The following is a 24749-nucleotide window of genomic DNA, read 5'->3' on the forward strand; positions in this document are numbered from 1 at the left end:
CACGGATAGTATTTTCAGATATTTATTTCAAAATTTGTGGAAGTCCAATAGCCCTACAAATTTGTCCTGCTCTTAAGTTTTATTCGCCGCCCATTGAGTCCCATCGCATACTGTGATCAACCTGATATTATTTAAAAAAAAAAAGTGGCGCGGTCAGTTGGTGAACCATTTTCTACGATTTTTAAGTTAATTTCTTATATAAAAATATACCGAGCAAATAGTACACCGATACCGTTTTTATATTAAAGTTTTGCTATTCGGTGGGTGAATGTGCACACACATCTTAATGGGGCTTGTCTGGCTTGGAATGTAATAATAAATTGTTATAAAAATACTTAAACAACAGCAGGTCAGTATGCAATGGTCGTCCAATTAGCTGAAAATGTTCACAATATCACTATCATTTTATCTCTACATTTATTAAGAAAATTAATTAAACTGCACTTCTCACCGTCGTCTGTAAGTCCACTTCATTTATAATTAAATTGTTTACTACTCACTGTTGACGTTCTCTCTCTTTTTTTTACTTGTCGTGTTTGCGCACCATTTGTTACGAGAAAAATAAATAATCAAAACGTCAAAGCGGCATTGTGAGTTTTATTTTCTTTTTTTTTTAATTCAAAGCCCACCTTACTTGCGCATCCGAGTTGCTTTGTTTAATAGTAATGAGGCTTTTTCTTGTAGGCGTTATAGAACTATAAAAATTCGGGGAGGGAGACAACATAAATGATCTAATAATTATTCTGTAATAAGAACTAAAAATGAATTTCTTTAATCTATCATATCTTGACATCCTCTTTTGATTAAATGTATTACACTAAACATAAGACTAAACGACATTTTTTTAATAACACAAGTCATAAAAAAAATGCTGGTTACCTTGGCCGAACAAAGTAATAAAAAATATTTTATACAAGAAATGAGAAGAATAATAACGCGCACGCGTATTAATACTCAGGAGGATGACCGCGTTCGTAATCCACAAATTGCGATGTTTCAATCTTCTTCTGGAAAATTCCACAATAATGAATATCAATTTTAAAATCTTGACACAAGTATTTACACAAACATGTCCGAAAATAAAAAATACTTACAAGTCCTGCTAAAGCTAATTAAAAATTAATTCACAATAGGGATTTCTGATTGTTAAAGAGGATTTCAGGCCGTTACTCCAAATCAGTAGCCAGTGAAAGGCGTAAAATTAAAGTTCACTTCCAAAATAAAACTTAATTGCCCTTTTGGGCCAATTATGTATACCAAATTTGTAACTAAAACAAAAATACGTAAACCTAATGACTACTGAATTGAACTCGCGGCGTGAAAAAGCCTCCTGCTTTGCCGTGAGTGTGTGATGCAAATCGTTTCGATATGTATAATGAACCAAACTAAAAAAAATATATAAAACCTGGCGTTGAAAATGTATGGGAAAAAAAAATGTTGAACAGCACTCAAAATTGCGTGGTTTTTCACACCCTCCACAATTTGTGTTAATGGACCTCGGAGGGTTCCGGCTTGGGCGCGTGATGATTCGCCGCAGTCTCTGGAGTGCTTAATGGCTGAAACAAAATTTGTACACCCTTAATAAGCATTATTTATTACGAAAAACAAAAACAGTGTCAAAACAAAATACAGCACAGTACAATACAATACAGTGGCAAAAAAATATGGAAAAAATATTACACATTAATCTCTGGGATCAGTGGTACTCACTAGAGCGTGGGGCGGCACCTGAACTGGAGGCGGACCGACGGGCGCAGAGGCAGGTTGAGGCGTCGGAGGTGTGGGAGCAACCGCGTGAGGCGGCGCCTCGTGAGGCGTCGTAGAATGAGCCTGCTGCACTGGAAGTGCGCCACCGCCACCGCTTGCGTAATAACCACCGTTTACTCCCGCTGGTGACACTGAAACAATTCAGATTGATTGTAGTGCATTTGTGTACAGCACAGTGGATAATTTTGTGATTGGTGAAGAAAGAGCAGCAAAACTGCTTTTTTTTTTTGACCAATCACATTGCAGTCAACGATAAAGTAGAATCATAGACTAAATGATAAGTATAGACAAACAGTGGCAATGGAATTGAAAATTAATTTAAGTAAACAGCGTGAGATGGCACCACTAAACGCATATTCCTGTAATTTTAAAGCCAGACCTAGCAAATTCGGATCGTTTGACTGTTGGAAAACATCCGTTTTAATGCGGCGTTATCTAGTTGACAAATCACATTTTTTGTTTTAAAATAACAGATGTTGTGTTTTCTTTAATTATTGTGTTCTGTTGTATTTTTAGTTTAGTTATTTGTTATTAGTTTATTTTTAAAATTCATCAAGGCTTATTTAATACTTAATACATACTGAAAATAGTCACGTGACCCATCAAATAATATTTTGTCATTTACAATCACGTGATCTTTAGGGTTCCGTTTTGGCATTAAATAAGAGTCACGTGACCTTTCAAAATAAAATTTGTGTATTGAAAATCGTCAGGCGACTTTATGAACTGTAAAAAGAGTCACGTGACTCTTCAAATAATTCACGTTACCTTTAGGATACCGGTTTGCGGTGAACACGTATTTAATTGAAAATGCATTATAAAGAGAGTAACGTGTGTCTTTAAAAATATCAGTCTAAACTGAAAAATGAGCATGTGATCCTTTAAATAACATTTTAACAATCAAAACTGTCATGTGAAATTATAAAATCAATTTTTAATCTTAAAAGAGTCACGTGACCTTTAGGAACCGTTTTGAAGTTAAAAAAGAGTCACGTGGACTAAAAAAAAATTAAATTTGAGTATTGAAAATCGTCACGTGACCATTTGCACATTAAAAGGAGTCACGTATTTTAAAAAAGCTCAGTTCAAACTGAAAAACGGTCACGTGACTCTTTAAACATCCATTTCGCTATTTACAGTCACATGACCTTCAGGATTTCGGTTTGACATTAAAAAAGAGTCACGTGACTTTAAAAATATATTTTATTTTTTGAAAATCGTCACCTCAGCATTTGCACATTGTAAGGAGTCAGGTGACTCTTCAAATAATACTTTGACATCTAAAACAGTCACGTGACCTTTAGGTTTTCGTTTTGACGTTAAAATAAATAGAATCTTTATTATCGATACTTCAAACCAGAAATTCTTATCTTGTATTGGCGTTTCAAGATAAGAGATACTCCCTCTGGTGATCAGTTATGAAAACAGTTTCGGGCATTGCAGCTGTCATTTCTCCGTTTGTTTACGTTGATTTTTGCATATTTTGGTTAGGAATTTAGCACAGAGGTTTCATAAATATGAAGTGTCACTGTCATATTATTTATAATGTTAGGAACCTATTGCCCTATTTTAGTTCAAATGGCGCTGCGATCTTAACTTGAAACGCCAATAGTTTTCAAAATGTTTGCAATGACGAGCTGTATTAGCGCCATCTCTTAAGAGTTTACCTACAACTGAAGCGGCCCAAAATACATTAGGAAGCCCTTGAAGCATAAACGGCTTCCTTTTTGGGCGCCACTGTAATTACATTGCGCTGGCTTTCTGTACTTATCATTTAGTCTATGGTAGAGTTCATTTTTTAAAAAATACAAAAAAAAAGTTAAATACGAAAGTTTTAGAGAATATTATGCGCATCTCAATATTTCACTTTTGTCATTAGTACAAAACATCGATTTACCTTCGGGATATTGTCCTTGTCCCATAAAGTACTCTTTGTTGACGCAATTCCGAAGACATTCCGGTATCCGTCCCATGATGGCGCGCCTGATCTCACTGGCCGCCATTTCACGCAACTCGGTGGCGCTAGCGTCACTGTAGAAAGCTGCGTGCGGCGTACTTAATACGTTCGGCGCATCTTTTAACGGCCCAGTGAATATGTTGTAAGGTTCATTCTCGTGAACGTCCAACGCGGCCGCTCTTATCCTGCCTTGCTTCAACGCCTGCGCAAGCGCGTCGTCGTCTACTAGTCCGCCTCTCGCTGTCAACCAATCAAAACATTAGTTCAATCTAAATCATCTCCTTATTTTTTAAAACTCAACAACATGGAGAAGTACCAACCTGTATTTACAAGGAAAGCACCAGGCCTCATCTGCTTAATAGTAAATTCATTGATGAGGTGATGGTTGTGTTCGTTCAAAGTGCAATGCAGCGACACGCAGTCGGACTGAAATAGGAGGTCCTGGAGAGTGTAAACTCGTGTCAGCCCCAGACTTTTTTCAATGCCGTCGGGCAGGTAGGGATCGTAGAAAATTACGTTAAAACCAAAAGCCTTGGCTCGTAGGGCTACGGCCGATCCTATGCGACCCAAGCCGACAATTCCTAATGTATCGCCACGTATTCTAGCGCAACCTTGCGCTGCTTCACGAACCTGTAACATCAAAGACACCTACTAACTCTGACAGGGTAAGTATAACTAAATAAACCAGTTTGAAAAGTATGTAAAACAAATAAACAGCACTAAAAAGGTATAAACATACTTGCTCTGGTCCAGTGAACTTCTTTCCTTCTCTAACCATATTAGCGAGCCAATATGTCCGTCTGTACAAGTTCAATATTAAGCATAATGTAGTGTCTGCTACTTCCTCCACTCCGTATCCCGGCACGTTACATACAGCGATGCCCAATTCCCCTGCCGCTTTCACGTCGATATTGTCCACTCCACTACCGATACGAACGATTATGCGAAGAGTTTTGAACTTTTCCAAGTCTTCTTTTGTAAGGATAATCGTATGCCACATTAATGCGCCTACGGCCTCATTCAGTACCTGATAAATTAATAATTGTCAATCTTGCAATTTAGTATACACTATTTGTAGTGTATCATCAGTTAAAGAAAACATAAACTTCTAAAATGCTGACTGTTCTGTGATTCCCAGAAGAATGCACTTTAGCTAATTAACTTACTTTAGTTTTCCCAGTAATATACCAATCTATTGATGTATTGTTTTTAATGTTGGTGTTATGTGTTTACTGAGTAGTCAAAGGTAATAACAATATTCAATTTAGTCACCACTTAATAAACTTTCTTTGTGTTAATGAAACAATGTGGAAAAGTCAAAGGAAAATTTCCAAAATCATAACAACTTGCACAATAAGTTTGATTTTTAATCTTTCCAGTATGTTTAACAGTATTTTAAATCAACGCACACAGTACAAGTTATACACTTTTGAGTAGTTCTAAAACTTGACTTGTGGCTCAAATTTAAATAAAACTTACAAAATGGTCTCAACAAGGTGTCCTAAAAATTCTTAAGGTACTTTACAAATTAAAAATATTCCTAATCTCTGCTATTTTACAAGCACAGAAAATGTAACTTGCACAGTTTATCTCCTTGTTTGTTCAGAGCATTGATTTGCAATTATTGGTCTATCTCTGATCATAGGATTGCTGTGTGCGAAAAAACACAATTTATGAAAATGTATGCTTGATTACAAAAAACCACGTCTTTTGTACATGTTTGGCAACGTAGCAAGTTTGAATTTACTACGTTTTATGCAATGCAGCAGTTTAAAGAACCGAACACCTGATTGTTAATAGGGCAAGCATGTGTAAGGTGTCATGGAACTGAGTTTCATTATGGAAATGTTATGCAATATTTGTCTGAAAACAAGGGCAAAGAATGAACCCAAATAATGATATTAGGCACTCCAATGAAACGTCATAGGCCGCATTCGTTTTCAGGCTGCATGGAGCGAGCAGAGCTTTTTAGACGTCACAATGACGTAGTTTGACAATTGGTCAAATTATGGTTTTGCCAAATTACGTCATCGTGACGTCAAAAACGCGCTGCTCGCTCCATGGAGCTTGAAATCGAATACGGCCATAAACAGCTGATTGAAACTTTTGGAAGGGCAAACAGGGCCATTAAAACACACTTTCGTATGAATACATAGTTTTAGCTTAAATTTTGCTATTTTCCAAAGTTAATATTTCATAAAACGCCTGCCAAATTCATAAATCGGCTGTATTTGACGAGTGCCTGATAAAATTCACAATCCACTACTAAATTATCCAGGAAATAAAGGAAAAACGTCATATACCAAGAATCTCTAAAATGAAACTAATATAGCATTTCTTGTGTTTGCCCTTGCAAAAATGACATACCACATAAACAGCTGATTTGCTGTAGTGCCTAATTGAGAGTATTGTTTACGTGGATCAGCTGTTTGCAGCACTGAAATCGCCATTTTTTGTTCTCTGCACCGGCTAGCATCCTAATACCAAGGACGGTAAACAGTACAGGAGTGCTTAATCCCATAAGCGCAATCTTGCCGGTATCGGCTCGGGCCGGTGACGATTTTTACGTCACCATGGGTCTCTCGCGTTTGCGCGATTGTTTTGCGCGATGCGCGATTGCAGTCGATCATTCACGAATATGATCTCGTACATAGCATCTCGGGCGAATATTTAGCGTATTGTGCACCCGAAGGCCCACTGTGACGTCAGAATTCATTCGCCGCCGGGAAACAAAATCGGCCGATCAAGCAATCCTGTACTGTTTAATATCCTTGTCCTAATACCACCTAATTCTATGTGAATAGTCCAGTCCAATCATCAAATTAGTCCGTATACAGGTGTGGTAAATCCAAAACCGACCATAGGAAAACCGCGTAACGGACAGAGAAACGTACATTATTGCATGCGCGGGACTAAGACAGAAAACGAAAAAAATATCAAGTAGGCCATATTTTAAGCGCGCTGTTGCCAAACGCCAAGTTATTTTGTCGACGGTATTTGAGTGATACTTGGCGTTTGGCAACAGCGCGCTGAAAATATGGCCTACTTGATATTTTTTTCGTTTTCTGTCTTAGTCCCGCGCATGCAATAATGTACGTTTCTCTGTCCGTTACGCGGTTTTCCTATGGTCGGTTTTGGATTTACCACACCTGTTTAGTCCGTACACACCAAATTATTCATAAAGAGAGAGAACAATGTTCATAACAAAGTTTGACAGATTCCAGGCATATTATTTAAGCAGTTAAGTTTGTTGAGTTATAATGGTTCAGCTTCTTCATTTTGATACCTTACCCAGAAACCATTAATTTTAAAAAATGTTATTTACCTTTTCGTGTATTTCACTTGTACTTTGTGCATCACAAAAAGCAACAGTTGCCACATCTTTCAAGATTGGCATTTCAATCGAACAGTCTCTACCGTCTAGCAAAGCAACTAGCGGTCTAGCTTGCATGGGGCCGTTAGCGATCGGTCCTCGCGGTTCAAACCTCGGCCTCTTTGGCAACATTTTACGTTTGTCCATTTACAAGTACAGACACAGGGTGAAACGATTTCGGGGCCGTGGCCACCCGGTCAACACATAAAACACGACGATGCGAACTGGACGCGTCGCGGCGCACCCGTCCCGCACCACCTCGCCGTAACCGAAATCCGCTCCGTTTTGAGGGCGCAACAATCCGTCACTGATACTCCTCCACCCTCTTTCAGGTCACACTGAGCCGCCGATACTGAGATTCATTCTGCTGCATTAAGACCACCTGAAACAAACAAGTATTATTATATAAAGTCACATTAGGAAAAGTTTGTTGACCAAAAAAAAACTTTGGAAGCTCGGGATTCCCAAGCGTTTGGGAGATGGGCGAAAAGTTTAAATTCCGTCCGCCTAGTTGCCATATCCCAAATATATTGAAACTAAGTTTATGCCGAAAACCAAACATCTCGCGCAATAATGATGGCCGCTGGTTGTGTAGTTTGCGGAGTTAGTTTAACTGCAGTTGTTGTGTGCACTACGAAACTAACTTAAGAGAATAGGTGGGACTATTCCGACTTTGTGATCCCGCGGGAAACTTTACAACTCCGCAGAACCGATTTAAAGCGGAAAATTAAAAGTAATACTACAAAGTCCAAACAGCATTCAAATAAATATGTTATTATTCACCAACGCCCGTTCAACTGTACTTTCCAACAAACTAACTACAACTTTTCCGGAATAACACACCCTGTAATGACGCATTAAAGTTCCCAAAGATTTTAAAAGTTTCATTGGTCGGGTCCTCGCAAGCGAGAAAGCTGAAATTGTTACAAAAGTGTAAGTTTACATACTTTATGGAAGAAGTTTGTTCTTGGGGCGGAGCGGGAGCAAAAGCGAAGTCCGCCTTTAGTTTTCCGAAAGTTTTCCTTACAGTTTTCTTATACTTGGGAAAACTTTATTCGCCCAACTTTCCGAGAAGATGGCTGTTCCCGATTTTATTTCCGAAAAGTTTTGCTGAGGCGGCGGCGACGATCTTTAAATCGCAGTTGCTTGTTTTTTAGTTGTCTTTTTGAAATAACGCACCGCCCTCTATACTAGAAAACCTAAAATGTCACGTTTTATACACAAACGTATGCAGATGTAGTAAGAAATATGTTTTTTTTTATTGTTTCGTGTAGTTGAGTGCAAGTTGTGAGTGAAAAATCAAAAAAAAGTTCATTCCTGATCCAGATATGTATAGATAGAGCTTTTTATACACAATCAAGTCCAGCCTAAACAAATTGGTTAGAACATTTGTACTGGAAAGTACAACTAACAGCAAACTAGTTTAAACACTGTTCAATGTAAGAAAATCTGTAAATCCTTGAAACTAGGTAAGCAAAACTGGTAAATGGTTTTTATGTTATTACCAAGAACATTCATTCAAAATTATTTTTGTTGCTCTCACATTGAAGGATGCTTTAAAATGTAACTCACATACCTGTGCATGTAACAAGTACCTAATAAGTTTACTGTACTAGAAAGCTCTTGTACTTCTCAAAGTGTTTAAAAATTCATCTAATCCTAAAAAAATTCAATTTCCACAATACAAACAAACACAAACTGTCACCACTATTTCCACCATATTGGAATTTTTGACAAGCACCTTCTAGGCTTTCTAGTATAGTAGGCGGTGAATAACGTCATTTTGGTTGTTTGTAAAAATTCAGTGTAAATTGCTTAATTTACACTGATCATACCAGACCCCAGTTAGCACTCATCAATGTGTAAAAATGGCAACTGGAGGCAAAACATTTGTCATTTATTCATAAAAAACCTCCATAATTCAAGTTAGTCCTGTCTAAATGCAAAACTTTATATTAATTTGAGCCCATAAAAAGTCTCACAACACCCCTCAAAGTTGGCGAAGCGGGCGGGCGGAGCGAAAACTTTCACGAACTTTCGAAAACTTTGAGCAGCAGAACTGAAACTTTTATAACAATAATTTTCCTTGGGGATAATTTCCGGAGTTAGAACATTTTAATTGGATTCTCTTCAAATTACCGGCAAATAAAACTTTTTAAACTTTTTCCTTTTCAAGCCAACTTTTCGGCAGTTTTGCTTCTGGTCTGGTTCCTCTTCTGGCAGATCTCTTTAATCTTATTAAATCATCATAAGGATAACTGAGAAATTAGTGGGAATTAACTAAGAGATTCTATACAAAAGTATAAAAATACATTTTAACCTAAACTTGTCACAGATTGAATTACTGATACTTAGTTTAGTACTATGATCCCTGTCTGTTTTTTTACTCACTTTATTAAAGATCTCTTGCATTTGAGTATTTTTTAGTTTTTTGAGCTTGAGCTCATCTATTTGACCAACTCTTCCAGAGTTCACTCAATTTTTTTAGTTATTTTTCTTTCAATTTCAATCTTGCATAGACAGCCATTTTTACTGTGATTGACCTTCTAACCACATTATTGTAATAAATTCTTCAATAATTTAGAAAAATTACTGAAAAGATTACTAATTAGCAAGGACTGCAAAAAATACATTTTTCTTGACAAATGATTTACAACTTCCCTAATTAAATTCCCAATTCTAACACTAATTGTGAGTACTCAATGGGCCCTTTGAATCAAAACAAGCAATTATAATTGCAAAATTTCATAAATGCTTTTAGCTACTTGTATACTATACTCGACAACATTAAACAGTATCTTTTACCATTCTTACCTGTTAAATATCATAAAAATGTGTTATTCACTCTCTAAAGATCGAAACACCCCAGGCCCACTCATGGAAGGAAAGTTTGTTTTGTATTTTTTAGGTTATGTACATTCAAAAATCTGGTAAAAGTTTTAAAGATTGCTATTCAAAGAACAATCAATTTTTATTGAATATTTCATTTAAGTTAATGAAATCTTCTAATTCACCTTTTACCTTTGGTTATGCAAATTTTAACAAAATAAGTTCTGTGTGACTGTTATGTCAAAGATAAGGAAAACATGTGTAGAAAAAAAACACAATTTGTATAAACACTGTTTGAAGCATTAAACTTTTAATACAATTCTGTAAAACTGTATTAAACATTAAAAGTAAAAGAATGCTTATAATTGTTAGTAGCAAAAAAACTGAGTCACACAATGTGTTCCTTAATTCTTTTTGTGCATAAATGAAAATAAACAATATTACTGTGCCGCGTTATTTTCACTCGTGTCCACACTTTTACCTTTCAATACAAGAGAAAGTTACCAGAGCCAAGCCATAACTGTGACTATTCAAACTTAACAATGCCTGTCAAATACATGCAAATTACTTCTCTGATCGGCCCTAAATGTTGAATTAACACGTTACGCGACCCTCAAGCCCGCAAAAAAGCTTTATTTACTTACTTTTCGCCCAAACTCCACGAGAAACAAAGGGAAGCCTAGAGAGCCACGCTGTTAGGAGTCCAAGTTGGTGAGCTTTCTTATGTCGGTAAACACAAACACTTTCACTTTCGGCCGTGTCTTTATCGGTACAACGTCGGGCGACCGTTATTACCTCATTTAAGGCCCTTTATTCGTCTAGATTTTAGGTATTTTCACTGTTTCTTGGCAAAAATAGCGAGGGCACACCGATAACTAACATCCCCACTTACGCGCATCAAAATGGCGGACCCGCTTCTCGTCTCGCTACAACCACATACCGTTGCTTCGCCCAAGAATAGAAATAATCGCGCGAGACAGCGCCATCTGTCAGACGCGCGTTTCTGGATTGACAGTCGACGTTTTTGACTTTGAAAGGGAGTAGGTTCCGAAATAAATTATTCCTTCAGAAATTTGTAATTTTTTTGGTTGATTTGATGATAATGAGAACAAATACTCAAATAGTCAAGAGTACACTTTTGTAATAGAAAGATTTCTTAAAAAATGGTTGTAACGAGAACAGTTATAAATAAACACTTTTTTATTCTTTCAATAATCAATGGTCGTTTTAATAGTTAAAAAGAAATTTAATTTGTTTAACAATATTTACATATTACATTATCAGTTTTGTAACAGCCCCGTTAAAACAGTCTAATACAATTTACGACACTTTGTTAGGATCTTGGAACAATCCTTTGGCAAACATAGACTGCCATTCGGACCCATTGGGATATACGTAAGCAGCAATGGACTCGGGTTTCATTGTGGTACTGTACCCTGCAGCCTGCAACAACATTATGCAAACATTATAATTTCACAATTAAACGTACTTCTAGAGCAAATAATTACCGAAGGAGCTTGATAGTGGGCGTTTTTAATAACGCAAGGATTGACAAAATGCTCGTGCTGCTGATCCACAAACTCCACCACTCGGCCTTCGCTGGTACCACTAAGAGCCACAAAGTCCCACATTTGAAGGTGCTGCACCATTTCGCACAATCCAACACCGCCGGCATGCGGGCAAACTTTAACTACAACACCAAGAAAAACATGTTGGAATCATTACATTCTGTGAATAACTGAAAAACACCCACCTCCCAATTTGCGAGCCATCAAGTAGACACTCAAAATCTCATTAATACCTCCGATACGGGCCGAATCAATCTGGCAGTACTCTAAAGCTTCAGCTTGGAGGAATTGCTTGAATAAGACGCGGTTACAGCACATTTCTCCGGTGGCCACGGCAATTCCGTAGGGCTTCAAAGCCCTAGCGATTTCGGCATGCCCCAACACGTCATCAGGACTGGTCGGTTCCTCAATCCAGAGTGGTTTGAAGGGAGCGAGATGTTTCATCCAATCGATAGCTTCTTGTACTTCCCATACTTGATTAGCGTCCACCATCTATAAGTGAACAATTTTTAGAAGGTTTAGAACACTTGTAGATTTCTCTGGCACTTTTTAAAAGATTTTCAATAGCATTTGGTGGTCTCCAACATTTTTAAGATAGTTCTAGAGATCTCTGACAATTTCGAAGCTAACAGTTATAGGAAGGTTTAAGACACTTTTAGAGCCCTCTGGCATTTTTAGAAGGTTCTCAATAGCATTTACAGGTCTCTGAGACTTGCAAAATAGTTTTAAAGGCATCTAGCAGTTTAAAACCGTTCTAGGTAAGTTTAAAACACTTGTAGAGGCCTCTGCAAATTTAAAACAGTTATGGAATGGTTTAAGACACTTGCAAAGGATTTTTGCACTTTTTAGAAGATTTTCAGTAGAATTTAGAAGGTCTGGCACATTCAAAACGGTCCTAGAGACCTGTGGCACTTTTTAAAAGGTTTGCAATAGCATTTCGAGGTCCATGGAACTTACAAAATGGCCCTATATACGATTCTGGCAATTTGAATCAATCAAGCCACTTTTTACTCTTGGATAGAAAAGATACTCATAAAGTTTTGATATAAAGAACTAAACGGTATTGTGACAATAACTGGTACTGTCATCTTATAAAACACATACACATTTATGTGAGAATGACTGTGTCAAAATTCGTTTTCCAAAAAACATTAACAAACAAACAAATATAAAGATTTTATGTCATGATAATGTTTTTTGGTGGATTATAATTATAAGATAAAGTGTTCACCTTAAAATGCAAAGTTAATATTTGCACATGCAAACTTAAACCGCAGAATTTACTCTAAATATACAAGAAAACTCACCAAAGTACGGTCGTAACCAATAATGTCACGCAGTAGTTTGCACCTTTTTATGTCATCTTCCAAGTTTCGGCCCACTTTTACTTTGAACACTGTGTAACCCAGATCCAGGTACTTTTGAGCCAGCTCTCTGATTTTTTCATCGGGATAACCCAACCAACCTTAAATTAACCAAAATATGTGAACGTTTCGAACGATCAAACTTAATTTTAGGAAGTATTTGGCAATTTAAATACACACAGACACTTGTATTATCTTTTGAAAATTTTTGGGATGTTTCCAGTACTATTTAGAGGCTTATACAAGTTTGGAAATGATTTTAGAGACATTTGGCAAATTTAAAAAAAATAATAAAAGCCTTTTTCAGAACTTACCGGCTTGAGTGGTATAACAAGGATAACCCTTGGCAATCAGTTGCTGGATCCGTTCTTCCTTGCCAACTTGACCCTGTTTCAGCAATTCCAAGGCTTGCGCTTTGGTGACGCAATTAGTGACGTAACGGAAGTCGATCACGGACAGCAAAACTTCCGGTTCTAGGTCGGCCAAAAGGCGCCACACTGGTTTTCCCACCAATTTGCCCCACAAGTCCCAGAGGGCGTTGATTATTGCGGCAGTAGCCAAGTGGGTGACACCTTTTTCAGGGCCGATCTGTATATGGATGTGACAAAGTCCTGATTATTTTTGATTGGGAAAACGGCGTCACATTCAAAATAAAGTGTACGTTTTTGCGTGATAAAATAGAGTGGCCACCGAAGATCATCACGAGTCGGTGTGTGTTATCACGTAATTTGACCTATTACATTAGACTGACAAGGAAACATTTGTTCATATGATAATATCCAGTTCAAGTAGCTCGAAAAAGGACATCAATACAGATAATTAAGCATTATAATTAATCCTTAACAGTCTTGTTTTGAAAATATGTAATTAATTAGATTGAATCAAATTCAAAACTTTAAAATTTTATTAATACGTTTTTGAACACTTGGCAAGCAGTGACGTATGATTAGAACTTTCCCCATACAATTCATTACACAATAATTGACGACAATCAAAACGGTTGTAATTTAAGCAAACATTGGAAGTTGAGTGCTTGTTTATTAAAAAGCAAACAATTTTAAGTACTACTTTAGGGAGCATTTGATATTGAACATTTTCAATTTGCGTTAGTAATTTCAATTGTCAGATTATACTAACCCATCTCATTTGACTTTCACTGGTCAACGATCTCCAAAAGGTGGCAAAATCCTTGTAAATGTCTGAAACGATCTTCCCTTTGACCAAATAGCTCATCGATTTGACGGCTTGGACCACCACTTCCGTTCCACGACCATTGGTGAAAGTGAGACCGTTTCCTTCCAAACCGGAAGCTAGTCTGATTGTTACGTAAGCGCAAGAATAGTCAGGATCAGTGTGCTGGAAAAGAACAAAACAAAATGCTCAAAAAAAGAATCCATTTTCCATCAACCGCCATTTTCTGTGCTTTCCATTTTCTTAGTACAATTATAGTAATTTGATACCCTTAATTAATACTTTTTAATTTTTATTAAGTAACCATGCAAAGTAATTTTACATAACAATTCTGAAACAATGTCACCCTAACATTGTTATCATTTAGTCTTAAGTTTAAGAAAGTATCATGTTATTTATTTAAGAGCACAATTTTGTGATAAAGTAAACCGTGATTTAACATTTGATATCCCAATCAGATACCTAAACAAATATTACTTATTTCATTATATCACAAACAAGAGAAATCATGGTGGACATTTATTTACAGAAATAATAGTCATAAATATGTTTTTAATTTATATACTTTGTGGTACAAATTGAAAATAGAAAATTATGACTATAGTTTCTTATAAACTGATACAACTTAACAAGTAAGGAAAATTAACAGTAAGACAAAAATAACTCTAACCATTCTTAGACACTCACCATAGCATCAGAACCATCAGCTTGAAGGGAAGTAGGGAATCGGATGTCCCTAGCCACGACCTCCACCACTTTCAAATTCTGATCGTTACTCGACATCGTCCAGTTGCAACAAGTACCACAATGAATCGGTTGAAGTACTGAATCCCTGTGGAACGCAACGACACCTATTTATAAGAGCGCTTTCCAGTGAAATATTAGTTTTATCGAAGCTACTTGCGAGAACATCAAGGGTACGCATTAGCGGTACCCCGCTTTTGCGTACAAGTACTTTGATTACTCGATTGGTTGCGTTTGAAATGTTCAAACCAATCAGTTGGTGATAATTACATCTGTCACAAGTATGGCAGATATTTTATATGAATTATTAATCAAACTGTACTACTTGCATGAATTAGTTTCTGAGCAGCGTTTCATACGAATGATGATCAAACCACGTCGAACAATTAACACAAATATGGCAAAAGTGATGGTCAAAACTTCAAAAAATACATTTCCTGTCATTTTCAGTCATATTTATTAATTGTGGAATGAGCTGAAAAACTCACCTGACCTATTCCACTCTACAAAACTACATTGAACTTACACTTGAAAGCTTTTTTGCAGCTAAAAATAAATTTTTCGGTCGACGGCACGTTTAACAAAAATTAAGTGAAACCTTCATGCTGGCAGGGTTTTACTGTTTTTAACCTTGGCACCAGGTCCAAAACTTAAACAGACTCTACAGTTCTTTTTCTTTAAAGCTTGTTGTATTGAACAATGAATTCATTCTTTACGTAAGAGGCTGTTTTTGACAATGTATAGTTGTAGGCGTTATTTCCATGCAGAAGCAAGTAGAACAGAGTTTGACAAATTGACCAGATATTTCTTGTTTTGATGGAAAAGGCAAAATAACTTAATGACGAACTTGAATTGAATGGGACTGACGTCATTCACAGTGCTATTGGTTGGAGAAGCCATCCTGTAATCTAACTGCTCTAAAGTCATTTCAAAATTTACTCATATAGATTTACTACTTTGTCATGCTTTTTCCTCCTTTATCAGACAGTATACATTGCAAGTTTAGTAAATTATTTATTTGATTGTTTATAAGAAAATTACCTTGATATAAATATATTAAGGGCAGGAACAGTCTGGTGAACTTTGTGACTGGCTGCTTGTGCTTCTTCGAGAATCGTCAGAATCGCTTTTTTGTGATTTTTTCTTTTTCTTCTTTGCACGTTTATCCTTACTGTCATTATCGGACGAGTGTGAGTCTGAATCTTGTTTGGATTTTTTCTCTTGAGGCTTCCACCAACTTTTCTTCTTTTTGCCAGATTTTTTCTGGTCTTCACTTTCACTCAAATCGGACCCAGTCGAACGATCATCAGCAGAGTCACTGGAATACTTTGGTGATGCTTGTTTATGAGTTTTCTTTTTACTCGCTTCCTTTTTGCATTTTTTGGCTGTAACAGAGTGCAGTTACAAGTCAAAGGAATTAAAAATGTCCTGACATAACATACAGTCGCAAACGCAATCGTTGCTGAATTGAACTTCCTCGTCTTTGAATTTTTCTGAAGTGGTCGAGTCTAAGAACCCTACGGTTTTCTTATTTTCTTCAGTTAACACGTCCACTACATGCCCAGGAGGCTTGTCGGGTGTACATTTGGATGTCAAGAATAACTTTCTGGCCTGTAAATCAAACGTGCATTATAACGTCGTTCTGTTTCAAATTTAACGTGTATACGTTTGAGGAAAAGTCAACGGGGGGGCCCGGAAAGTGACAAAGCTCAGGAGAGGTGTGGCAGTCCACTTGAGTTTGCCGCTGACTTTGTTGCACACCATTCAAGCAGCTTAAATCCGGAAGTCCTTCTGCAACAATAACTTTTACAACACAGCAACTGTTTTGTTTGAACCCTTACGTGAAGCTGATGTATGATTGAACAAATCTGAACTTGAAGTGCAACGGTCTTTGTGAAACGTTAATCTAAAATTATCAGTAGGTTTGAAGTATTTTGCCGTGTTGTAGGCTGCTTGGACTTGGGGAAATTCAACGGATGACGGGAAAAATGTGTTGATATGATTGACATTTGGTACCGAAGCTGACATAGGGCAATTGCAATTTCTATAAGCACTAACATGTTGTTAAATAACATTTTGCAGTTTTCCAAAACTTACCCTACAGGAGCAGAAGTTTGGTATATAACAGGAGGCCCAAAAGTAAAGGTTACACCTCCTGGAAAAACATGTTTTTGTGCCCATAACACGGGCGGATTAACCGATATTTGTTGCGCAAACGGATTTCCTATTATGGAAGTGTTAAAAATATCATAAATTTGCCTTTGCTGTTCTTGAGACAGTATCACATTCTCCCCATTTAATGTAGTGGGTGCTAAAACCATCCACCCCAAACAATGCAAATTTTTCACACTCAGTGTACTTACCCGCTGATCGTATGGCCTCATTGTACAGATTGGTGTTGGTAGAGTAAAATGGGCGATTTTGATTCATGAGATCACGAAAATTTGAACAAGAGGTGTAAGTGAAATGCCAAAAGATTTGTCTGTTTTGACACAATAAAAAAAACTTCAAAAAAAAGTAAAGTTTATTCCACAGACAAAAAAATACTAAACAAAATTAAAGCATGAAAGCATCAGCTGCCAGGAATTTTTCTTTCACTTTGACCAATTGCTGTTTAGCTTGTTTAATGTCTGGTTCCAAACCTTTATACACCTTTAATTCCTGAAGCAAGGCACTTTTTTCCTCTCTTAGAGATTCAAGATTGTCCAGCTGTTTTTTTATGAAGGACAATTCCAAGCTTTCATCCTTTAGCCAAGGGTTTTTCAACTGCAAATATGTTTATATTCTATAGAAATTGCCTAGTCAAATCTAATGTGCAATCAGTAACACAAAATTAAAGGTAATTTAAATCAAAGTTAGACCTTTTGGTAAATGATACCTACTTACCAGATAATTTTTAACAACTTGTCTGTACTTCTCCACCTTCTTTTCCAACTCATTTAAATTAGTAGAGTCAAGCTTAAGCTCATCCTGAACATTCTCTTTCAAGTTCTCTACCTCACTAGAATTCATATTTAATTATTGCCACTAAATATTCAAAATTTCAAACCTTTGTATGATGTGAATCTGTTTAGAAATTGCCTCATTTAAATTGGTGTAGTGATGTATGCAGTGAAGTAGTTTAGCTTTAAAACACTTTTGTTTTTTTAGCCTGTCTGCCTGATTCAAAATAATTTGTTCAGCTGAAGTGGTACTGCTGCTAAAGAGTTCGAATACTCTTCTTGGCACATTTCCATTTTGATCTACATGGAGTTTTAGTTTTTCCAATAAGGATTTTAGGGCTTCATCTAAAATATGATTTTGTTTGGTAAAGTGCCATATTAACCTACAGGTCATCATTAATATAGACGGTAGAAATGGAATTGTATGCTTACCCTGTTTCTTGTATAATTCTGTTCTCTCCTTTAGCAATTTGGAAGAAATCACCAGTTCTTGTTCACCCAAAGAAAATGTTTGTGAGGCATTATTATCCAATGAATTACTTGTTTCACTCATAATTAGTTTTCACGACACAGATTAAAAACGCTATTTTAACAAAAAATGTAGGCCTGGTAAGAAAGAATTTAAAGCACACTCTTTTTTGCAGGAAAAATCCGTTTCCCTTTTTTCAAAAATTGTAAACAATAAACAAGTAGTGTCAAATATCAAACATCACTTACTTATTATGACAATCAAAATGACTGTCAATGTCAATAGTGTCAACAATAACACAACAGTCATTTAATTTTTTAATTTTTTTGTTGTCTCCACTCCACATGCCATTTTGTTTATAAAGTATGCCTTTATAAAATTAGTTTAATATTGCATTGTATTGACTACAAAACTTTAAACTAATATGTGCTAAAGTAATCGTGCTCGGGGTGTTTGGGAAAAAAAATGGATGTTCCACCACCACCAGGAGGTACCCTTTCAGTTCCATAAAAGATGTATTCAATACAACACACATTTTAACTTTCTAGATATAGATTTAAAGAATATAATCGACAAATTAGCTCAGTTTGTCGCTCGAAATGGACCGGAATTTGAACAGATGACTAAAAATAAACAAAAGGGCAATCCAAAGTTTCAATTTTTGTATGGAGGTGAATATTACAACTACTACCAGTACAAAGTTGCTAGTGAACAAGCGGGTACGTAAAAATACTTGTATCAATAACAGTAACCCTTTACTGATTTGTTATAATGTGTTTTTAGTATTTAAACAACAGCAACAACAACAAACCCATCATCAACCCCAAATTCCTGGCACAGAATCGACAAATTGGGCGACGCCTCCGCCCACATTAACACGCCAACACACCATAGAATTAGACCATATCAACCAGCAACAGGACTCACTCAGACAACAGATCAAGCAGAGTGAGCAAAACTTGTCAGCTCAGCAAAATGTGCTGCTTCAACAGCAGCAAGTCACTGTGGAGGCTGCAGTGGCTAAATGTGAATCTGTTGATATGCAACAGACAGCTGAACAATGTGGAGTTGTTTTGAGTGACCTCAATGCCATACTGCAGCCAATCATAGATAGTTGTACTAAGGATAGTATTAGTAATGGAAAATCATGGTTCTTGCAGCATGCAACTACAAAACAAAAGTCCAGTTGTATTGTTCAATGTTTGTTGTACAAGTAAGTGGATTCTTTTACGAGTTTTTGATGAGTTGATGAGTTGTTTTTTTTTTTTAGAGTGTTGCAGTCTTGTTCATTTTCTCAAAAGTTGCATGTTATATATTTAGTGAATGACTTGTTGCATCACAGGTGAGTTATTAGCAAACCTGATGTCTACTAAAGACTTGACAGCTTTAATTTACAGTGCACGCAAAAATGCTTGTGATTTGAAGGATGCTTTAGAAGTAGCTGTTATTCCGATGTTTTGTAATGCTAGCATTGTAGCTAGCGAGGAACAAAGATTGAAATTGGACAAACTGATTAAACTGTGGGAATCCAAGGCCAACTACCTTAAACCTGAGACTTTAGAAAAATTGCGCAACCCTATTAAAAGCTACCAGCAATATCAATCTGATCAGATGGCCAAGTATGCCACTGAAGTGACAGCTATAGCTGACCAGACCAAAGTCACTTTTGAAGGTTATCAGTCTCAGCACCAGGCTTTTGTTTGTCACGCGATGCAGCAAATAATGGACCTGGAACAACAAAAGAAGAGTATAGAACAACCAAAACCGTTAATACCGCCACCAGAAACTAGTCAACCACCAACGCCCTCTACCACCAACATAATCCCTCTTGAAACCATTCAAGCCACATTACAACAAACAATTCAGTCATTATCGCAATCGAGCACGCCAAACTTGAACCAACCGCCACCCATCCAACCGACTTTTCCAATACCGGCAAGCACGGATGAGCCGCCGCCATTTTTGCCACTGAACTTGAATGTGCCCCCGCCAAATCTTCAATTACCGCCCGCTACAAGTCTTGAACTACCCCCACCGCCCAATGGCTTAGAGAATTTTCCGCCTATTCCATTTTCCCAACCGCCACCCGGCTATTTGCCCAGCCCGGCTGTTTTTCCCGATTTCTCAAAACCGCCGCCCGGATTCACACCCAAAAAACCCGAAGTGTTTATGGAAGAACTCATGCCCACCGCTCCTTATTACGATCTTCCAGCCGGTCTGATGGTTCCCTTAGTTAAGGTAAGTTTTTAGTTTTTAGAACATATAGTACCTACACTTTTGTTTTTTTAAAACATTTGATGGTGGTAAAATTTTTCAAAAGTCAGTGGCGTTAAGCTGAATTCATAGTTTGAAATCCGCAAGAAGTAAGCAGTAAACCGAATTAAAAATAAACAATATACTTGTAGCACTTTCATTCATAGTTTGACAAATAAGGCACTAAGAAATAAATTATTTTCATTTCTTACCTTGCTTCTTACTGCTTCGTGCATCGTCGGTTGCCTGTTTCACCCATTCATGGATTTTCAAATTGTCATTTGTCAAGTATCCCATCTTTTCTGGTTTATTTTTCTTGACTTGGATTACTTGCAGCTACTATGATAGAATAGTCATCCACAAAATTCATTTTCCGTAAAATTCAGCAAACATTCAATGAATAGAATAGAAATAAAAAATTCTAACCTAAAACTTATATTGTAAACAAAGAAATAAACTGTCAAATAATCTGTAGTCTGTCATTTTACTGACGTCAAAGCGTCGAACTATGAATTGAAACATTTGCGGAGCGGCTACTTCTTACTACTACTGCTTGCTGCATGCCGCTTACTTCTTACGGAATTAGAACTATGAATCCAGCTTTAGTGTTGTGACATTAATACTTCATCAGTAAACAGTGATCAGTGCATATGACTCTCTGAAATATCTGCATTATGTTATCGTTAATGTCTCTTATTACATTCTATGTAATACACAATATTATGTCTGTATAATCGATCATAACACGCTTATTACAGTTGGAAGACACTGAATATAAACCGTTAGATCCTAAAGATATTAGGTTACCTCCGCCAGCGCCACCTAGTGAACGTCTGCTGGCAGCAGTGGATGCTTTTTATTCGTTGCCTAGCCACGAACGGCCGAGAGACAGGTACAGTGTGTGTAAAGATCAGTCATTGAACACAGTCAAAACTCTCTTTGTATTTTTACTAACGTAACCGAGAGAAGTTTGACTTTTTTCATGAGAAAAAGTCGTCATGAGATTTGTGGTTCTGAAAGTTGTAACACCCAACAGCGAAGGCTGGGAAAAGCTAGGTTTATACGAGTACTACAAAGCGAAGAACCAGGCCAAACGCGACAAGGACGAAGCTATACAGGCGGGACTGCGTCAAAAGTCGCGCAGTCCATCCCCCGTGGTTATCAAAACGGACAAAGAAGAGACGCCGCCCAAAAGGCGGTACCGCAGCAAAACGCCGACGCCTCCTCCATCGGTACATCGTCGAAACAGTCGTAATCGGCGTTCCCGCAGCCGGTCCCGGTCAAAAAGTAGGTCCAGGAGTCCAAAAAGACGACGCAGACGCGATTCTAGGGAAAGTCGTAAACGACGCAGTTTGTCCAGATCTAAATCACGTTCACCGCGCCGGTCTCTGTCTCCGGGCACACCTGGATTTGGCAGGTAATTGCAAATTGCATTCCAGTTTAACAACATCAACTAAAACGCAATTTTAGTGTGGCATTTCCACGCGGTGAGAGTCAGGAATTAGACCCGTCCAACAAGGGACACGAAATGTTAAGAAAGATGGGTTGGGGCGGCAAAGGTTTGGGGGCGAACGAACAGGGCATTGATGCCCCCATTTCTGGAGGTGACGTGCGAGACCGCCAGGACCAGTTTAAGGGTGTGGGCTGCAACTTAAACGATCCTTACGAAAACTTTCGCAAAAATAAAGGAGCCGCCTTTATTACTAGAATGAAGGCCAGAGCGGAAGAAAGAGAAAAAGATAGTAAGTCAATAGTGGCCGATTATTAAACCACTATAAAGAACTAGCCATATTATGTTGTTGTATTGTCTGACTAATAGTGCATTTAAAAAACATATAATTTTTGTTATTTCTAGAAGATACTCCAAGAAGACCCGAGGTGGTTTAAAATGTGCTCTAATTTTTGAATCGTTACTGCTTTATTAGGTATTGCATTACGTAAAATTTTCCAATTCCAGAATTGTGTGTTTGCTACTGTTCTATACTACAAATTATTCCTTATGTAAAGTTGTAGACGACGCAATCCAATAAAATTTTATTTTTTCCAGTGTAAATAAAAGGAGAACCAGTGTTTTTGTATTTTTTTTTTCAATTCTTGTCTTGACCATTAGAAATCCAAGGAATGTTTTAATTCGATTTTTTCAAATGAGAGAAGGAAAAGTATGTAAATCTGTTAAACAGTTTAGGTCCCAAGTATTACGTATTTTTATTCTACAAAATTATCTACGATTAACACATAAATTAGCAATTTTTTAACTGTCACTAGTGCGATAATGGTTTTATTGTACTCTAGTGCTCTAGGTTTTATTATTGTCAAATGTCAGAAAATTTTTGGGCAATGTCAGTTCAGTTGACAAAAACGTCATTTCACCTAAACTTAAACAATAATTTTAAAATTCCAATTTAACTACAAAATCTTAAATAAATATGTATTTAATAATTTACCGAGAACCAGTTTCGTGTTTCTAGTACAACCGTGATTAAATCGTGTCTGCTTATATTCTAGTCTACTTCGTCCTTCCAGAGATTTTAACATTATGAAGAGGTTAGGAGACCCACTTTTAGTAGTAAAAATTCAGAAATTCTTTGGGGTCCAAACTCAAACAAACAATACTAAGCCAGATAGTCCCAAATACGTTATTGGGAACAAGTTCTGGTACTATTTGTTTGTATTCGGCACCGCACTAGGCGACGAAGTGTTTTATTCCACTTTCATTCCCTTCTGGTTCTGGAACATTGATGGTGCTGTTGGAAGAAGGGTTGTTCTAGTCTGGACTCTAGTTATGTATATCGGTAAGCCACCTTCAAAACGACTGGTTTTCTCATATTATTCGAGGAATAAGATAATAAAGTTGCTTAGTTGTTCAATTATTCAGAGGCAAATAATATGCAGGACAAGCTATTAAGGATATGGTGAGATGGCCTAGACCGGGACCGCCAGTTATCCAGCTGCAACGCAAATGGGCTTTAGAGTATGGTTTCCCATCCACTCATGCCATGGTGGGAGTGTCAATACCATTTTCCATTCTTCTGTACACTATGAATCGATATGAGTATAACATTGGTATGGGGTTTGCATCTGCTCTTGTTTGGTGCACTGTTGTGTGTTTGAGCCGGCTTTATTTGGGAATGCACAGTGTTTTGGTAGGAGCAGACAGTTGAGCTGGATAATTTAAAGAAAATATAAATTTCAGGATGTTGTGGCTGGTTTAGTGTTAGCTTTAACACTTCTCATCCCTTTAGTGCCTCTAATTGATTATCTTGATAATTACTTGTTGACTAACCCTATTGCCCCCATTTTGCTTCTCAGTTTGTCAATTTTAATGATTATTTACTATCCCAACAGCAGAAAATGGACACCAACTAGGTAATGATAAGTTAACTAAGGCCGCATTCGTTTTCAAGCTCGATGGAGAAAGTAGAGCGTTTTTGACGTCACAATGACGTAATTTGACAGTTGGTTAAATGATGCTTTTGCTAAATTACGTCATCGTGACGTCAAAAATGCGCTGCTGGCTCCATGGAGCTCGAAAACGAATGCGGCCTCTGTTGAAAGTTTTACAATAGTTTTTGTAATGGTTTTTAGGGGAGATACCACAATGATTTTGTCAGTGTGTGTGGGTGTGTTGATAGGAGCATGGCTCAATTACCAAACTGGCCTAATGACAAGGTCTGACTTACCACTACCACGTTTAATCATGTGGCCTTCTTGGAGTATGTTTGGTTGCATACTATTGAGAACCACAATCGGATTCTTTTTCGTATTATTAACTAGGCAGTTATTCCAAAGTGTAACCTACAGTTTCATCTGTATGCTACTGAAAGAAGACGAGTCCAAGTTAAAACAGTCTGAGAACACTTTACAAAATAAACACAAAACCATAGTTGAGTTGGGTTGTAAATATGTGACCTGCGCGATGATTGGATTTAACATTTTATACGCGCTACCTCAACTTTTTAGGTTTTTGAGAATCGAACGACCCACATTTTTTACTGAAATATAGTAGTTTTAGCAGTTGGGCTATCAGTACTTACAATTTTTTTTTTTTTTTTGATTAGTGCCATCTATTTTAATAGACTGAGGGCATTTTTGTCTTTTGGATTAAGTGTCAGTCATACTCTGTTATTTGCTTGGAACTTGTCTTCTTAGCTTAAATATGTGATATTATGTTTTGTTAAAAATAGGGTTGTATATTTATACACGTCTCACCTACTACTCAAGCATATTTAAATATTTGCACTGAAAACAATATACAAAGTTGAAATATATTTTTTTCTGTATATCTTGAATAG

At 37.0% G+C, this 24749-nt stretch overlaps 5 protein-coding genes across 6 annotated transcripts; 2 read left to right on the forward strand and 3 right to left on the reverse strand.

Moving 5' to 3' along the window:
* Positions 1-8: 8 nt before the first annotated feature.
* On the reverse strand, positions 9-10882 carry LOC145727895 (C-terminal-binding protein-like). Of its 2 annotated transcripts, none has more exons than XM_081977753.1 (7): positions 10571-10882; positions 7050-7479; positions 4464-4751; positions 4045-4354; positions 3665-3964; positions 1681-1898; positions 9-1556 (listed from the first exon to the last, which is right to left on the reverse strand). In XM_081977753.1, the coding sequence occupies exons 2-6, from the start codon at positions 7242-7244 to the stop codon at positions 1684-1686; spliced, it is 1308 nt and encodes a 435-aa protein (XP_081833879.1). In that variant the 5' UTR covers positions 7245-7479; positions 10571-10882; the 3' UTR covers positions 9-1556; positions 1681-1683. The 2 variants fall into 2 exon arrangements, with proteins under 2 accessions (XP_081833879.1, XP_081833878.1); XM_081977752.1 differs by having other exon boundaries at positions 1711-1898; positions 10571-10881.
* Positions 10883-11151: 269 nt separating this feature from the next.
* Positions 11152-16031, reverse strand: LOC145727892 (mitochondrial enolase superfamily member 1-like). The gene is made up of 8 exons (XM_081977750.1): positions 15835-16031; positions 14737-14881; positions 13996-14214; positions 13173-13446; positions 12802-12959; positions 11680-11986; positions 11435-11616; positions 11152-11369 (listed from the first exon to the last, which is right to left on the reverse strand). The coding sequence occupies exons 1-8, from the start codon at positions 15969-15971 to the stop codon at positions 11247-11249; spliced, it is 1545 nt and encodes a 514-aa protein (XP_081833876.1). The 5' UTR covers positions 15972-16031; the 3' UTR covers positions 11152-11246.
* Positions 16032-17299: 1268 nt separating this feature from the next.
* LOC145727905 (uncharacterized) lies at positions 17300-18423 on the reverse strand. Its single transcript, XM_081977762.1, has 4 exons — positions 18168-18423; positions 17843-18080; positions 17680-17794; positions 17300-17559 (listed from the first exon to the last, which is right to left on the reverse strand). The coding sequence occupies exons 1-4, from the start codon at positions 18286-18288 to the stop codon at positions 17350-17352; spliced, it is 684 nt and encodes a 227-aa protein (XP_081833888.1). The 5' UTR covers positions 18289-18423; the 3' UTR covers positions 17300-17349.
* Positions 18424-18522: 99 nt separating this feature from the next.
* Positions 18523-22527, forward strand: LOC145727887 (calcium homeostasis endoplasmic reticulum protein-like). Its single transcript, XM_081977744.1, has 9 exons — positions 18523-18694; positions 18753-18923; positions 18988-19417; positions 19475-19546; positions 19602-20442; positions 21216-21349; positions 21494-21874; positions 21928-22199; positions 22313-22527. The coding sequence occupies exons 1-9, from the start codon at positions 18670-18672 to the stop codon at positions 22342-22344; spliced, it is 2358 nt and encodes a 785-aa protein (XP_081833870.1). The 5' UTR covers positions 18523-18669; the 3' UTR covers positions 22345-22527.
* A 269-nt stretch (positions 22528-22796) lies between these two features.
* Positions 22797-24725, forward strand: LOC145727897 (sphingosine-1-phosphate phosphatase 2-like). Its single transcript, XM_081977755.1, has 4 exons — positions 22797-23249; positions 23350-23600; positions 23651-23823; positions 24043-24725. The coding sequence occupies exons 1-4, from the start codon at positions 22994-22996 to the stop codon at positions 24458-24460; spliced, it is 1098 nt and encodes a 365-aa protein (XP_081833881.1). The 5' UTR covers positions 22797-22993; the 3' UTR covers positions 24461-24725.
* The last annotated feature ends 24 nt before the right edge of the window (positions 24726-24749 follow it).

Source organism: Ips typographus, linkage group LG4 (genome assembly GCF_016097725.1).
Source record: "Ips typographus isolate SLU linkage group LG4, UJ_Ityp_2.0, whole genome shotgun sequence".
Lineage (NCBI taxonomy): Eukaryota > Metazoa > Arthropoda > Insecta > Coleoptera > Curculionidae > Ips > Ips typographus.

What these genes read in the sequence shown, in the direction of transcription:
- LOC145727895 (XM_081977752.1), bottom strand. Translation starts at nt 7,244, where the DNA reads ATGGACAAACGTAAAATGTTGCCAAAGAGGCCGAGGTTTGAACCGCGA. An exon ending in TGCTTTCCTTGTAAATACAG is followed by an intron (nt 3,965 to 4,044) that starts GTTGGTACTTCT and finishes ATTGGTTGACAG; the next exon opens with CGAGAGGCGGACTAGTAGAC. An exon ending in ACAAGGACAATATCCCGAAG is followed by an intron (nt 1,899 to 3,664) that starts GTAAATCGATGT and finishes GAATTGTTTCAG; the next exon opens with TGTCACCAGCGGGAGTAAAC.
- LOC145727892 (XM_081977750.1), bottom strand. Translation starts at nt 15,971, where the DNA reads ATGACAGTAAGGATAAACGTGCAAAGAAGAAAAAGAAAAAATCACAAA. An exon ending in CTGATGGTTCTGATGCTATG is followed by an intron (nt 14,215 to 14,736) that starts GTGAGTGTCTAA and finishes GTTCTTTTCCAG; the next exon opens with CACACTGATCCTGACTATTC. An exon ending in GATGGCTCGCAAATTGGGAG is followed by an intron (nt 11,617 to 11,679) that starts GTGGGTGTTTTT and finishes TTGGTGTTGTAG; the next exon opens with TTAAAGTTTGCCCGCATGCC.
- LOC145727897 (XM_081977755.1), top strand. Translation starts at nt 22,994, where the DNA reads ATGAAGAGGTTAGGAGACCCACTTTTAGTAGTAAAAATTCAGAAATTC. An exon ending in GACTCTAGTTATGTATATCG is followed by an intron (nt 23,250 to 23,349) that starts GTAAGCCACCTT and finishes AATAATATGCAG; the next exon opens with GACAAGCTATTAAGGATATG. An exon ending in AGAAAATGGACACCAACTAG is followed by an intron (nt 23,824 to 24,042) that starts GTAATGATAAGT and finishes AATGGTTTTTAG; the next exon opens with GGGAGATACCACAATGATTT.
- LOC145727887 (XM_081977744.1), top strand. Translation starts at nt 18,670, where the DNA reads ATGGATGTTCCACCACCACCAGGAG. An exon ending in TGTTCCACCACCACCAGGAG is followed by an intron (nt 18,695 to 18,752) that starts GTACCCTTTCAG and finishes TTAACTTTCTAG; the next exon opens with ATATAGATTTAAAGAATATA. An exon ending in CACGAACGGCCGAGAGACAG is followed by an intron (nt 21,350 to 21,493) that starts GTACAGTGTGTG and finishes AACACCCAACAG; the next exon opens with CGAAGGCTGGGAAAAGCTAG.
- LOC145727905 (XM_081977762.1), bottom strand. Translation starts at nt 18,288, where the DNA reads ATGAGTGAAACAAGTAATTCATTGGATAATAATGCCTCACAAACATTT. An exon ending in AGAATTATACAAGAAACAGG is followed by an intron (nt 18,081 to 18,167) that starts GTAAGCATACAA and finishes ATCATATTTTAG; the next exon opens with ATGAAGCCCTAAAATCCTTA. An exon ending in CAGATTCACATCATACAAAG is followed by an intron (nt 17,795 to 17,842) that starts GTTTGAAATTTT and finishes TATGAATTCTAG; the next exon opens with TGAGGTAGAGAACTTGAAAG.